Below are 13,728 nucleotides of genomic sequence, written 5' to 3' on the forward strand. Positions count from 1 at the left end.
ATCTTACAATTAAGACTCTGCAGGCTTAAAGTATGGTATCGTGATGCAATGTTTAGTTGTTATTTTAAACAATTTTTAATGCTCAATTCGTCATTTTGGTATGTTTGTGGGGACTGGTGGTTGTTGACTCAGGTGCAATGTCAACGTTATAGTGTTTAGCTTTTGCAAGAACAGTGTGGTTTAAAATTTAGCTAGAACAATGTGATAAATATGGCAATGCAAATGTAAACTACTTACTGGTGATGTAGCAGGAGTAGGGAGTGGTGCTGTGTGTGGATTTTTAGATCTAAGTGTATGAGTTGTAGCTTCAGTGGATGTGGTGTGAAGGCAGTGAGATGAGATATTAGTGTTACGAGTGTTGATTATGTCTTCATTAGAGTTATTAAGTTGATAAGAGTGTTCATCATTAGCTGTTCCATGTAGGTAGATCAATATCTCCACAAGTGGATTTTTTAATTTTATTCCACAGATAGACATTAATGTTAATAGATTTTTGAAGTGATGACAAGGTCTAAACTTTTTGGAGTTGTTTTTGGTTATTGTGAAATGCTTTCTTTAATCTTTTGCTTTTCAGGTGGGACTTTACCAGACTATTTTTTTTGATGAAATATTGTTCTTGTCACTCATATTTTACTGCTGTTGTTGTTGTCTCTATGGGGGGAAGATGTGTTGTGATTAACTTTGCATTCATCTGGTGCAAGTGACTAGAATCTTGAGATGGAATGCAGGGCTTACAATGTTTATCTATGAGTGTGTTCCAGGTTTCTCAGTTGCAAGGATGTAAGCCCTGAGAGAGGATGCCGGTGGGTGTCCTATGTCCCCTTTTACTTACCTGACTCTAAGAACTGTATTTGGTGTACCTAAACTTAAGTAAATAAGTCAACAGTTCACTGGAGTGTCAGAGTCATTTGTGGCCAAACCCTGAACACAACAATGTGCATTCTCTTCCTTAGCTCATTTTTATATCCCCCTTTTTCCACTATTGATCACTTTATTTTTTGGGATTGGTGCCAATTTTTCCTCAACTAAATAAAAACATTTCTTTTCTTAATTTGTTATCATAAAAACTTCATACAAATGCATAACACATAAAACACAATACAATTTGACAAACTTGATAGGCAGGCCGGCCACATGAAGTCTACGTTGCTAGAGACTATCCTTGCCCCTAATAAATACCCAGATTGGGATGTGAATCGATATCTTTAGACAAGTCTCTAAATGAGTCTGTAGTCTACGTCATCCACTAATGGGACTCTAGATACAATTCCTTCTGTTACGTACTATGATGCAGGACACTGGGCTTACTGTACTGTGACGTTCTTCGTCTCACAGTTTCTCACATTGAAACCTGGAATCTGTGAAGTAGCCAATTTTCCCAGAACCAATGCCATCTCGCCCAAATATTTTCCTCAATACCCCTTCACTTCTCTACTTCTTATAGCATTGTTTTGACCAGTAGCTAAAGTGCCAAAACACATAACATTATTTGTTCATGGACTTTTACTTACGACATGCACTCATAAACATCACATTTTTTTTCACCTGTCTGCTAAAAGGTGATCCTGGGATGTGAGGGCTGTTTGCAGGGGGCCACAAAGTAACTGTTTTTGAGTTGGTGCTGTGTACATCTACATAGATGATTAAAGGGGTGTGGCCACACATCATCTTGGATGTAGTTGTTGGAAATGTGTTGTTGAAAACAAAATCCTGATTTTATAAAGTGGACTTGAAAAGTGCAAAATAACCTGCCAAGTATATAAATCTATAAAAGAACATGTTAAGCAAAGCAATTGCAGCTTAATTTCCCCTCATCTTGAATGGAAAAATACAACTACCTGAATGCAAAGTAACTAAGCCCACTACTAAGTTGGGTGATGAATGGGAATGTTTAACAGTTTGGGCTTTTGTGTAGACATTTGCCAGGCACCTCTTTGGCGGTATTAACTGGCCATTGATTTTAGCATGTGCAAACTGGTGTGAATACTTGGTATCTAATAGCAGTGCCTGGCAAATGCCTTCTACTTGTACACAAGCCAAAACTGTTGGCTTTGCCAATTCTTGTTTTGTGTTCAAATAATGGAACGTTAATTAACAGACAGTGATTTTCTAAGGTGTCTTTATATATTCCAACATTATTGTATTAGATAGGAAAAGCTAGTTTTCTGGTACAACGTCTGATAATTGAGCAGGCTGCACTACCAAATGTCGGCTGTTAAACGGCAAACAGTCTTGATAAAAGTGCTTTCTGGCCTTCGGCTCTCTACTGTCTCTGGTATCCGTTCTTCAAACTTTCTGCCATTTGCTTAACCTGAACGCTACTGGAAATGGCAGGATGCTGTTAATAGGGTGCCCCTTTTCACTCCCCATCATGTTAACAGTATGTTAATTCAAAGCAAATCTGACTCTGAGATTATATTGCGTAGGCTTGCATCGGTAAATGTAAGTAAATGCTCTTATTTTCGTACTCTTCATGTTCTGTGTGTTATAGATATGCCTTTACAACATTAGAAAACATGTACAAAGTAATGTAAACATGTAAAAAATGGTTGCTTTATGTGTCGTGTGCATTGATTGATACGATTTATGTTCTTCCTTCAGAAACAACGCTCTGACATCACTGCCATCGGAAATGGAAGCATTGCCGAAACTACAAATAATAATCCTATCTTTTAACAGGTAACTAACAGATCCGTCAGACCGTCAGATACAATTTGAGCTCTTTTTCTTTTTAATAAGCCGTTCAAAAGTCAATTACAAGTTGCTGATGGGTTGTATCACATAAAACGGGTACCGTTATTTATTTGGTTGCTAGGTACTCTGTGTGTTGAATTGGCAGTATTCTTTGTGTTGGTCCTTGTCGCCACTAAAACAAATGATGACGTGAAATGGTGAATGCTCGCAGTGACACTGGCTGCTTTTCATTTGGAACAGCCATTTATTCTGCTCCACATCCATACACCCCTGCGCAATCACCACTGCTCTGCCTGTGTGCCCCACTGACATACGGAGCCGTGCAAAAAATCTGTATATTACATATATACTGCAGACAGAGCAAATACTAGTAAGGCTGATATGCTCAGTGCTTGGCTCCACTGTGCATAAGGGTGCAGTTCACAGACATGTAAACATTTTGTACCTTGTTTACAGGGCCTGCAGCAGGATTGCCCTGCATGTACTGCTCATAGGGGCACTGCCCACAGGCATGTCAGGAGACCATGTCCACAGGCCACTGCAGGTAGGGGCAGTGTGTACAATGTATTGCCTAATCTGGGCTCAGAGTAGGAGCATCCCATTTATTTTCCCATAAGCAAAAAGGTCAGTTTTTGCCAGACCGCATCACAGCCGTACCGCTGGACGGAATTGGACCAGGTCCGAACAACTTGAGCATGAAGCGTTGACTTGAGGCCTTTTTGTAGTTTTGGGTTATTATATCCAGTAGTTATCTTAAAATATTTGATGGAGAACGGGGTGCACCCTTCTCCAAAATAGATAGCCATATCTTGGGTAAATTGCAGAGAAGCCAGGTGTTTATAAATGAAACATCTGCCATCTTTGTTTTTGCTTGATGTGAGAGATAGCTGCGGCTATAGCGGAGGGTATAGGAAAATGAAACGCAAGTCAAAAAACATGCAAATACCTTCAGTCTAGAGGTGGGAGGGTGGTAAGAGGACAAGTGATTTTTGGAGTTGGAGGGGGTTAGGGACTGAGTGCGCAACACAAAGCTTTACTTTAGCCTCGGGTATGGACCGAATAGCTGCAAGTAGCCGATATTTGAAAGCAAACTGCGTCAGGGAAACAGCATGCGTTGTGGGGAGAATGGGAGAGGGCCTGGGGGGTAGGAAAGTATTTTTTTCTGGCAGTTTTTCCGATGTTCACGGCTATAATATGACTACAGATAGCAGAGGGTATCTATAGTTCTGTACACACCGCAATAGAGAGAAATTATATTTTATAAAATGCATATTTTTACAGTTAGTGATGTTGGGGGTGAAAAATAGGCAATAAACAGTCTCATCCATGAAGTAACTGGGACCGACCCTGCTTAGCTTCAAAGCGAGGAAGGGGCAACCCTCCTCAGGCCATGTTGCCTAATAAATGAGCCCACGTTACAAGACCACTTAGAGTAACATGGCCTGAAGGGGATGGCCCCTTCCTCGCTTTGAAGATAAGCAGGGTTGGTCGCGATTACTGCATGGATCGGAGACAGTCCTCAGTCCCGGATGCTGTGTGCTTTCTTAGTTTTAAATATCTTATAACACACTAAGAAAACACATGGCATCCACATTTTTTTGTTTTTTAAACAGTGCTACTGTCAGTCCTTGAAAGTATTACATTACATTACAATATTTGTAATGCACACTATGGACCCTGAGGCATAAAGGCGCAGACAATTGAAACAAACAGTTACAAAGAACATTTATCTCTCAGAAAATCAGGGCTCAAGGGAGCTGGTAACTGGAAGGAGCAATGCTAAGGTTATGAAAACAGATGCGTTTTTAATTCTTTCTTAAAAACCGACAAAGCACTTTGGCACCTTTAGTGTAGTCGGTAGCTGATACCAAAGCTTTGGTGCTACCAAGTGGAATGCCCCCTTCTCAGCTTTTGAAGTTCTACACAGAGGAAGAAACAAACTGTCAACAAGACCTCAACTCACTGCCATTGACTTTGTCAATGATAGTCCTGCAGGTATGATGGCATTAGGCCTGGTTTACATTTGACTGTTATGGCTAGTATCCTATACTTGGCGTGTACTTCAATTGGTAACCAATTTAGAGAACGCCTAGAATCCGTTACGTGATCTCTTCGGGTCAGACCCAACACTACTCTTACTGCCCTGTTTTGAATGCTCTGGAGCCTGTGAACATCTTGCTTGCAAAGACTGACCAGTAGACTACCACAATAATCAATCTTGACCCGTATGATGGCTCTGGCGATTGTTTCTTCACTAGCCTGTGTAATGAGGGGCCTAAAATGATAAAGCAGTTTAACGTAGTACGCTGAGGCAGAAACTACACTGGTTAGATGAGCACTCATAGATAAAGACTGACCGAGGATCACCCCCAAAATCGTAAGTTTGGGAACAGGAATAATGTGATCAACCCCTAGCCTGAAGGAGCCGAATTTCCTATCCAGCTTATTTTTTTTAAAACTCTTTTTATTGAATTTTACTGAATTTTACAACAAGTCAAAAGCAAAGAAAACACTCCCTCCCACCCCTCTTTCCCCCCAAAGTGATGAGCATTCAAAACCCACATCTTCTTTCTTCCAGACAGTCCCTCCACCTTATTGTAACTCAAGTAGTCTGAGGCGCTGCAGGCACCACATCTCTCTGTAGTCATCTTTGAGAAAAGTCATAATCTCCCCCCAATCCGCAGCAAAGTTTTGCACTTTATCCTCCATGGCGTAAGTTGCACACTCCATGGCCACTATGTCCCAAATTTTCCGTAGCCAATCCTGTTTCATTGGGATCTCGGGGCTCTTCCATCTTGGAGCTATCAACAACAAAGATGCAAGAGTCAGGATCACTTTTGCTTTCTCCCTTCCTCTTTCTCCCTACTTCGGAGGCTCCACGGATGCCCAAGCGGATCTGTATTGGAGTTTGTACATCCCCCGGGCAAAAAGCCTGTTCCTGCGCCCTTTGTACCTCTCCCCAAAAGGATGCAATCTTAGGGCACTTCCACCAAATATGTTCTGCTGTTCCTGCCGAACCACAGCCCCTCCAACAACTACCCGATCTTGTGGGAAACATCTTGTGAAGCCAGGCAGGAGTATAGTGCCACCCGAATAAAATCTTATAAAATCTTCCTGGAGCTGGGACGCTCTAGCAAATTTAGGTATCCTCCTCCACAATCTTTCCCACTCGGCCCTACTGATTTCTCTCCCTAGAGCCTTTTCTCCATGTAAGCCCACTGAGGATCCGAATGCGAGCTATCTAAAATCTTATTGATATTAGAAATGAGGCCTTTCGTACCGTCATTGGTTAGTAGGAATCTTTCAAACTGTGTTGGTTCCCTAGTTGCTGCCATCCTAACTCCCGGGTGAAGTACCCAGTGTCTTATCTGTGCGTTTCTCAATCTTTCCTTCTCTTGTATTGCGAATTCTCGTTTACATTCTTCAAACGACACCAATTCTCCTCCTCGAAACATGTCACATAGCTTCCCACAGCCTCCCTCCTGCCACCTCTCAAAAGCTCCTTTCTCCAGGCCCGGGGTGAAGTCTCCATTACCAAAGAGGGGGGTAAATGGGGATGGGTACGAAGATCCCACCAACTTATCCCAAGTATCTGTCATTAACTTAGGTATAGTGCTTTTATAAAGGTGTCGAGGTCTATGCTCTTTGGGGAGCCAAAGCACTTCTGATAGATTGTGGTGGGCCACCGCTCTATCCATTCTCACCCAGAGTTTCTCTTGCTGACTTCCTTCCCCCTTCAACCATTCCCTAATGATTCGTAGCCGAGTTGCCTCATAATACCACTGAAAGTTTGGTAAAGATAAGCCTCCTTCTCTCTTGGGAGCCATCAGTAAACTACCACTCACCCTTGGTCTCGTCCCTTCCCATACAAATACTTTAGTCAGGGTCCCCAATTCCTTAAAAAAGCTTGAGGTAATGGCTGCCTGAACGCTGTGCTCCTGCCGAAGCTGGCCCGTCAGAAGGGATTGAGCCCCCCCCCGGATCCTCCAGGCGGACTCACGAGGCCGGCTCTACTTTGTGACCCCCCCCCCCCCCCGGGCCTCACCCGCTCGAAAGAGCGATCCTCGAGGCCCCCGAGGGGACGGAGTACGGCCCTCGCGGCCCATGAAGGCAGAGCAGCAGGGAGATCCAGCGGCCGCGGCACAAGCAGAGGAGGCATTGCCCAGCATAGCGCGAGAACCTCGCCGGAGAGCTCAGCCCCCTTCACCGTCCCGCTCCCTGCCCTCGCGGGTGAAGCACACAGACAGGGGACAGAGGCACCACAGTGGGAGGTGGGCTTTCGCCGCCTCCCTCCCCCCGAATCGGAGAGCGCGTCCGGCGGAGTCGGGCGGCAGGAAGGAGACCTCATGTAACCCCGGACCCGGCATCCAGGACTTGAAAATGCGGTTACCGGGGCCTAGCACCCCCGGGCACCTGTGGGAGCGATCGGGCTGTGGTGGGGTAGGCCCGGGAGCAGAGGCCCCCATGACATACCCCGAAATAGACCTGGGGAGACCCCTCCCCAAGTGGGCCCAACGAAAAACTCGCAAGCTGGCCGCGGGCCTCCATAACGCGGCCGGACCCCCGGCACATCAGCCGCTGCGGAAGGAGCGCAGGCCCCCTCACCCGAAGGACCTTAGAGCTTTCCCAACCCGCAGCTACAGAGGAGACAGGGGGAGATTCGGTGGTCAACTTCTCCAGACTACAGTAGGTGGTGGCCCCCGGGCTCTCTCACAGGGTGTGTGCTTGCCTACTACCACCCAGGAGGGGAGAGGGAGCAACGGAATCGAGAGGAGGAACGGTGTTGGCAGCCCCCTCACCCGGGGTGGGTGCCCCGGAGATTTGCCCACTTGAGCCCCCGAAAAACTCTTCCCCCTCCCCTGCAGACAGAAGGAACGCATCTCCAACCTCGGGGAGCGACCCAGGTGCGTGGACCCCACCCGGATCCAGTGGGGCGTGTGCCCACCTGGAGGAAACCTCCCCACAGAAGAGTTGCACCCCCCTACGGGCTCACTCGAGACACCCCATTCTGGACACTGCTGAGGGGGTCCTGGAGGAGACCCCAACACCCCGGACTACGGTGGTCCCCGCAGTGGGCACACCAGGTGACTGAATGAACTGGCTGGAGGCCCTGCAGGCTTATCGCTATAAGGAGACCGGGTGCGATTCCAAAGACCCTAACCACACTGGGAACATGGCCCAGCCGGAAGTCCTGATGCAGTCCACAACAGCAATGGAAAGGGGCTTCGCCTCTATCCTACAGGAAATCAGGGACATGTGATCAGACATTGCGCAGGAATTTGAGAAAATGGACCACAGGGTGTACAAGGTCAAGGACAGGCTTCTGCAATTGGAGACCAACCAGTCGACCTCGGCAACCCTGGAGGTGCAAATGGGTATGCGGCTGGCGGCCCTGGTGAAGAGGGACGAGGAGAGGGCCAGGCTGATGGATGACTATGAAAACAGGGAAAGGAGGAACAATCTTAAATTTTTTGGGATCCCTGAAGCGGAGGGAGAAACGGAGAGAGACTTAACCCGATTGGTGAGAGACATCATCACCCTCCTGTTCGCTGAAGAGATGACTACAGAACTAACATTCGACCGGGTGCACAGGGCTGGTGGAAAGGCCGGGAGCCCTTGGTCAGTCCTGGCCCGGTTCCACTACTATACAGAAAAGGCAAAATTGCTGGAAGAAGCGAGGAAGGTGGGTGTGATCACCTACAACAACACCGAGATCTCAATCTTTCAAGACCTTTCTGCCTACACGTTGGCGAAACGCAGTATGTGCCGCCCTCTAGCGCAACTACTAAAGGATAAGGGCGTGTGCTACAGGTGGGGGTACCCCTTCTCACTGGCAGTCAAATATATGGGCCAACAGACAATTCTGATTACGGAAGAAGATATAAGGGGAGCCATTCAGGATTATGTGACGGAGGTGACCCCCCCGGAGGGGCCCAGTGGGCCCAGCGGCGATTGGTGAGGGCGTTTCTGGCCTGTCAGGTGCCAGGAGAAGGAAAACCAGTTTGAGGAAGTATAGAAAATTGAACACCCCGCCGTCTGCAAGGGAAGAAGAGCATAATGACTCGGAGGGCTGACGATCGGGGTGACCCGACCACTGGCAGATCGGAAATGGAAGTACTGGAGGTTATGCCGGAAGCAGAATCCCTGTGAACAGCAAGTAAAGCAGGGGCTACTGAGGGGACGAAGCAGAGGGGGGCTCATAAAAATTAGCTTTTCACTGAATGCCTGGCCGAGGAGGGTAGGCTGGTGGTCCAGCCAAATGCCAGCAATGGCGGAACTGGCTGGACGCCTGGTAGGGCAGTGGGGGTTCACGAGTTAGTTGGGGTTGTTCCGTTAGGGATGGGGCTTGGGGGGTAGTTGGGGAAATGTTTAAAACCCACCCGGGGAGGTGGTAAGGGGAACAAAAGTGTCCAAGAGGCGAGACTAAGGAAGCGGGAAGGGAGCAACAATGTGATGCAGTTGACCAAAAGGGAGGGAAACCTAGATTATGGCTGATAGCCTGCCAGCCCTGGGTGTGGGTACCCTAAACGTGCGGGGTCTGAACACCCCCACTAAGAGGTCTCTGGTTTGTAGAGAATTCAGGAGGGCGAAACTTAACCTGCTTTTCTTGCAAGAGACACACTGGGCGCAGGGAAGGAACCCGAATTGCGAAGGGGGGGGGGGGAATCGGAGATGTTCTCTGCGCATCCCATAAGGTAAAAAATAGGGGGGGTGGCCATTTTGATAGCAAGGGACGTAGGCTTCGCTGAGGCCATACTGAAGGACCCCGAGCGCCGCTACCTGTTGGTAAGGGGCTCCCTACAAGGCTCCCCCCTAACCCTTGCAGTAGTATACGGCCCGAATGAAGGTTAGGTAAGGTCAGGCCTAATTCTGGGAGGAAGTGAGGGAGAAACTCAAGCTATTTGTACAAGGCACGGTGGTGGTGGGGGGGGGGGATTTCAACATGGTTCTGGACCCATCCACGGACAGAAAGCGGGTGGGCCCCCAAAGCACAAGGCCCGCGGACGAAGCCATTGCGCAAAACTTCCAGAGGGTGAACGCGGAACCGGGCCTGGTGGATACTATCCCGACCCCCGGGACAGACGACCCCTTGTTTATGTACTATTCAGCCATCCACACCTCGTTCTCTAGGATAGATTATATTCTGGTGGACGAGACCCTCCGTCCATATGTCACGGGCCATAGGGTACACCCTGTCCCCTGGTCGGACCATGACATGGTCCGAGTCACCATAGCGGAGGGATGGCGTAAGGAACGCAGAGTATGCTGGAAATGTAATGATGCCCTATTGAAGGACGAGGTCCACCCCTAGGAAGTCTTAGATGCTATAACAGCATTCTTTGAGCTAAATGATAATGGGGAGGTGGGCACACACACACTGTGGGACGCCTTCAAGGCAACCTTACGAGGAGTCCTCATCAAAATAGGAGCTCAGAAAAAGGGTGAGGGAGGCCCAGGAGAAGACCCTGCGAGAAAAAATAGCCTGTCTCCAGCCAGGGGGGCCCCCGGATCAGGGCCTCGAGCGCGACTGGGTGGCCAAAACACAAAACAGAGAGGAGTCTCCAGATGGTCAAGCAAAAATACTATGATAAAGGGCACAAAGCGGACAGGATCCTAGCCTGGAAGTTGAGGGAGGTCCAGAGAAGTAGAATGGTGAAGGTCAGGAATGCCCAGGGGTCACTTGGCTATGACTCTCCCCATATTGGAGAGGCTTTTCGCCAATATTATGAGAAACTATATTCGTCAGAATACGACGGGGGCGACGCTCCGATAGAAAACTTCCTGAACTCCATCCAAGTCCCGTCCCTGTCGAGGGAGATGGCGGAGGGGTTGGAGGGCCCGGTGACCGAAGAGGAGGTAGATAAGGTGATTAGTGGGATGAAGGTGGGAATTTCCCCCGGGGAAGACTGCTTTACTGTATACTTTTACAAAAGATTCCGCTCTTCCCTAGCACCGCATCTAGTGAGGGTTTTCAACTCCGTGCTGGAGGGGGGGCATTCTCCCCAACTCCATGATGGGGGCTATAGTAGCAGTGCTGCCCAAGGAAGGGAAGGACCCCGCATAATGTTCCTCCTACCGCCCTATATCGCTGTTAAACATAGATGTAAAGATCCTGGCTAAGGTGGTGGGGAGGCGGATGGAGGGGATAATGCCAAATCTAGTCCATGGGGACCAGGTGGGCTTCATTAGGGGAAAGCGGGGGTCAGATAACATCCGCAAAACAATAGATCTGTTTCATCTTGCCCAAAACTCAGAGCTCAATGCATGTGTCCTCTCCTTAGACTCGGAGAAAGCCTTCAACAGGGTCAAATGGAGATACATGGAACTCCTCCTGCAAAAAATGGACTTCGGGGCCCACATAATGAGCTAGGTAACCGCGCTCTATAGAGCCCCCACAGCAAGGGTTCAAGTGAACGGGAATCTGTCCGAACCATTCCCACACCCCCGAGGGACGAGGCAGGGTTGCCCACTCTCCCCCCTGATTTATGTCCTTACGATGGAACCATTAGCTATAACGATCAGAGCGCACCCGGACAATGGGGGGGATTAGTAGAGGTGAGGTTGAATTCAAGCTTTCCCTGTTTGCGGATGACATTTTAGCCTACATGGTGGATCCGGGCTCCTCGCTCTCCCCTTCTTGTCCGTGGTACCGCGTTCCGGCGTTTCTCGGGCCTGAAAATTAACACGACAAAATCAGTCTTGCTCCCAATGAGAACACGAGACTCGGAGCTGGACCCCCTAGACAGGTTTCATGGGATCGCAGTGGGGAAGGACGCTATACGATACCTGGGCGCTCTTCTTACCAGGGACCTATCAAAACTTGCCACCACTAACTATGACCCCATAATGGCCAGGATCACATCTGATTTGAGGAGATGGGGTAAGATGATTCTTTCCTGGTATGGCCGGATGACAGCAGTAAAGATGAATGTATTCCAACGGCTTCTGTACCTCTTCACAGCGCTCCCAACCAGCGTCCCCGAACAGACTTTTAGAGACCTACAGAATGCAGTACGAGACTTTGTATGGCAAGGGAAAACCCTGAGGACCGGGAGGGCAACCCTGACTCTACCAAGGGATGAGGGAGGGTTTGGATTACCGGATTTCCACCTTTATTTCCACGCTGCCCAGCTATGCGTCCTCCTGGAACACATGAAAGAAGGAATGGGGACGTATTGGTCATATTTAGAAGACATGGACGCCCACCCTCTAAAGGGCCGTGACCGCTTATGTGCCCCGCGCAAGATGATCCCGAGACACTTGGAAACTCACCCGACCTTGGGTGTTCTCTGGTCAGACATGGGAATGGAATGGGCAGGGCAGATGTCCAGGGAGGGTGAATTCCTAATGTACGAGGAACTGAGGGATGCTCTCGGACAAGGGTCTCTTTCCATCTTCGAATACCTCCGCCTTAAGGGCATACTCTGCGACCAGTCATGTGGTCAAAACCTGCAGAGACAATTGACCCCCTTCGAGAAGTTCCTAGACACGGCCACTTCGAGGAAGGGAGCGGTATCTAGAATGTACAAAATTTTAAACACCTATGACCTTCAGGGAAGGAGGAGTTTCCGCACATTCTGGAACGACCTGGCAGGAGAGGATATTTCAGAGGATGCCTGGTCAAGAATATTCAAAATAGCATTCCATGGGAACTTATTCACCGCGGACATGGAGCATAACTTCAAGATTCTGAGGGGTGGCATAAGGACCCAGTAAAATTGTCGAAGATGTTCCCAGGGGTGTCCCCAAGATGCCCAAGGGGATGTGGTCAGGCAGGCTCCAGGAGCCACATGTGGTGGCACTGCCCGAAAGTCCAGGTCTTTTGGGGGAAAGTGAGGGGCTGGATTGCGGAAGTATCAGACGAACTTCTCCCACTAAATCCTCTAACGATGCTGCTGGGGCTCCCCTCGGAGGAAACGGAATTATACCGATACCCAAGGATGTGGGAAACAATGTTGAGGGCGGGCAGAGTAGCCCTGGCGCAGAAATGGAAGAGCCCGGAAACCCCTTCCAAGGAAGATTGGCTGAAAAAGGTGAAAAACATGTTTTTGATGGACAAACTGACTGCTATGGTGAAGAATGATACTGGTTCATTCCTTGCGAACTGGTATGGAGTGCAACAGTCCTGGGGATGGGGCGTTCACTGACTCCGAGACAGGGCCCTGGTCTGTGTGGGGCGGGACTAGCCCTGAGATGTTTGGTAATCGATCTGGGGAACCACGACCCAGAGAATGGCGGCCTCAAGTCAGCCGGAGATATGGTCACCAATCGCATCATCTCCTAAGTACAAGATACGGAAAGATCATTCAGAGTCTCCCTAGATGAAAGCTCTGGTCTGGACACGGGGATAGGGCAGAGGGTCGGTGTTGGGGCGGGGCGATGGGGGGAGGCGGGGTAAGGGGTTATAACAGTTTTGCATTGAACCGGTTTGTATTATTAAAAAATGCTAATAAAAACCAAAGTGTAAAAAAAAAAAAAAGCTTGAGGGAACAGGCTGCGGGATTGTCTGGAATAAGTACAACAGCTGTGGGAGTGTTACCATCTTTACCGCTGCAATCCGCCCTAACCAAGATACCCTAAGGCCTCTCCACCTTTGATAATCCCTCTTGATTGCCTTAAGGAGAGGGGGAAAATTTGCTGAGTACCACCCGGCCAGAGTTTCTGTGATTCTCACCCCTAAATATCTAATCCCTCCCAGGCTCCATAGGAGATGAATGCCCCCCTTTAACTCGTCCCGTTCCATTCCCTAAGCGATAGGATTAGGACCTCCGATTTGTTAGCATTAACCTTTAGCACTGAGGCCTCCCCAAACTTTTCCAACAGGGACAAGCTAACTTGGATTGATTCTCTCAGCACCGTCAACATAAGCAACATGTCATCAGCAAAGGCTGCGACTTTCTGTTGTCCCCCCCCCAAATTGGATGCCGCTTATTTCCGGCACCACCCGACTTATTTGTAACAGTGCTTCCAAATAAATTGCGTAAAGGATTGGGGATAGCGGGCAGCCCTGTTTTGTTCCCCTTTGTAGATTAA

The 13,728-nt window shown here is 48.6% G+C and overlaps 1 protein-coding gene across 1 annotated transcript in view; it reads left to right on the forward strand.

Annotated features, from left to right (window-relative positions):
* Positions 1-13,728, forward strand: part of LRRC40 (leucine rich repeat containing 40) — a 1,512,829-nt gene that overhangs the window by 1,430,995 nt on the left and 68,106 nt on the right. The window contains exon 13 of the mRNA XM_069641925.1: positions 2,602-2,679. Within this exon, the coding sequence (XP_069498026.1) occupies positions 2,602-2,679 (78 nt within the window). The remainder of the gene's footprint in view (positions 1-2,601; positions 2,680-13,728) is intronic.

The sequence above is a fragment of the Ambystoma mexicanum genome, chromosome 1q (assembly GCF_040938575.1).
Source record: "Ambystoma mexicanum isolate Mex_15411 chromosome 1q, UKY_AmexF1_1, whole genome shotgun sequence".
NCBI classification, from domain to species: domain Eukaryota; kingdom Metazoa; phylum Chordata; class Amphibia; order Caudata; family Ambystomatidae; genus Ambystoma; species Ambystoma mexicanum.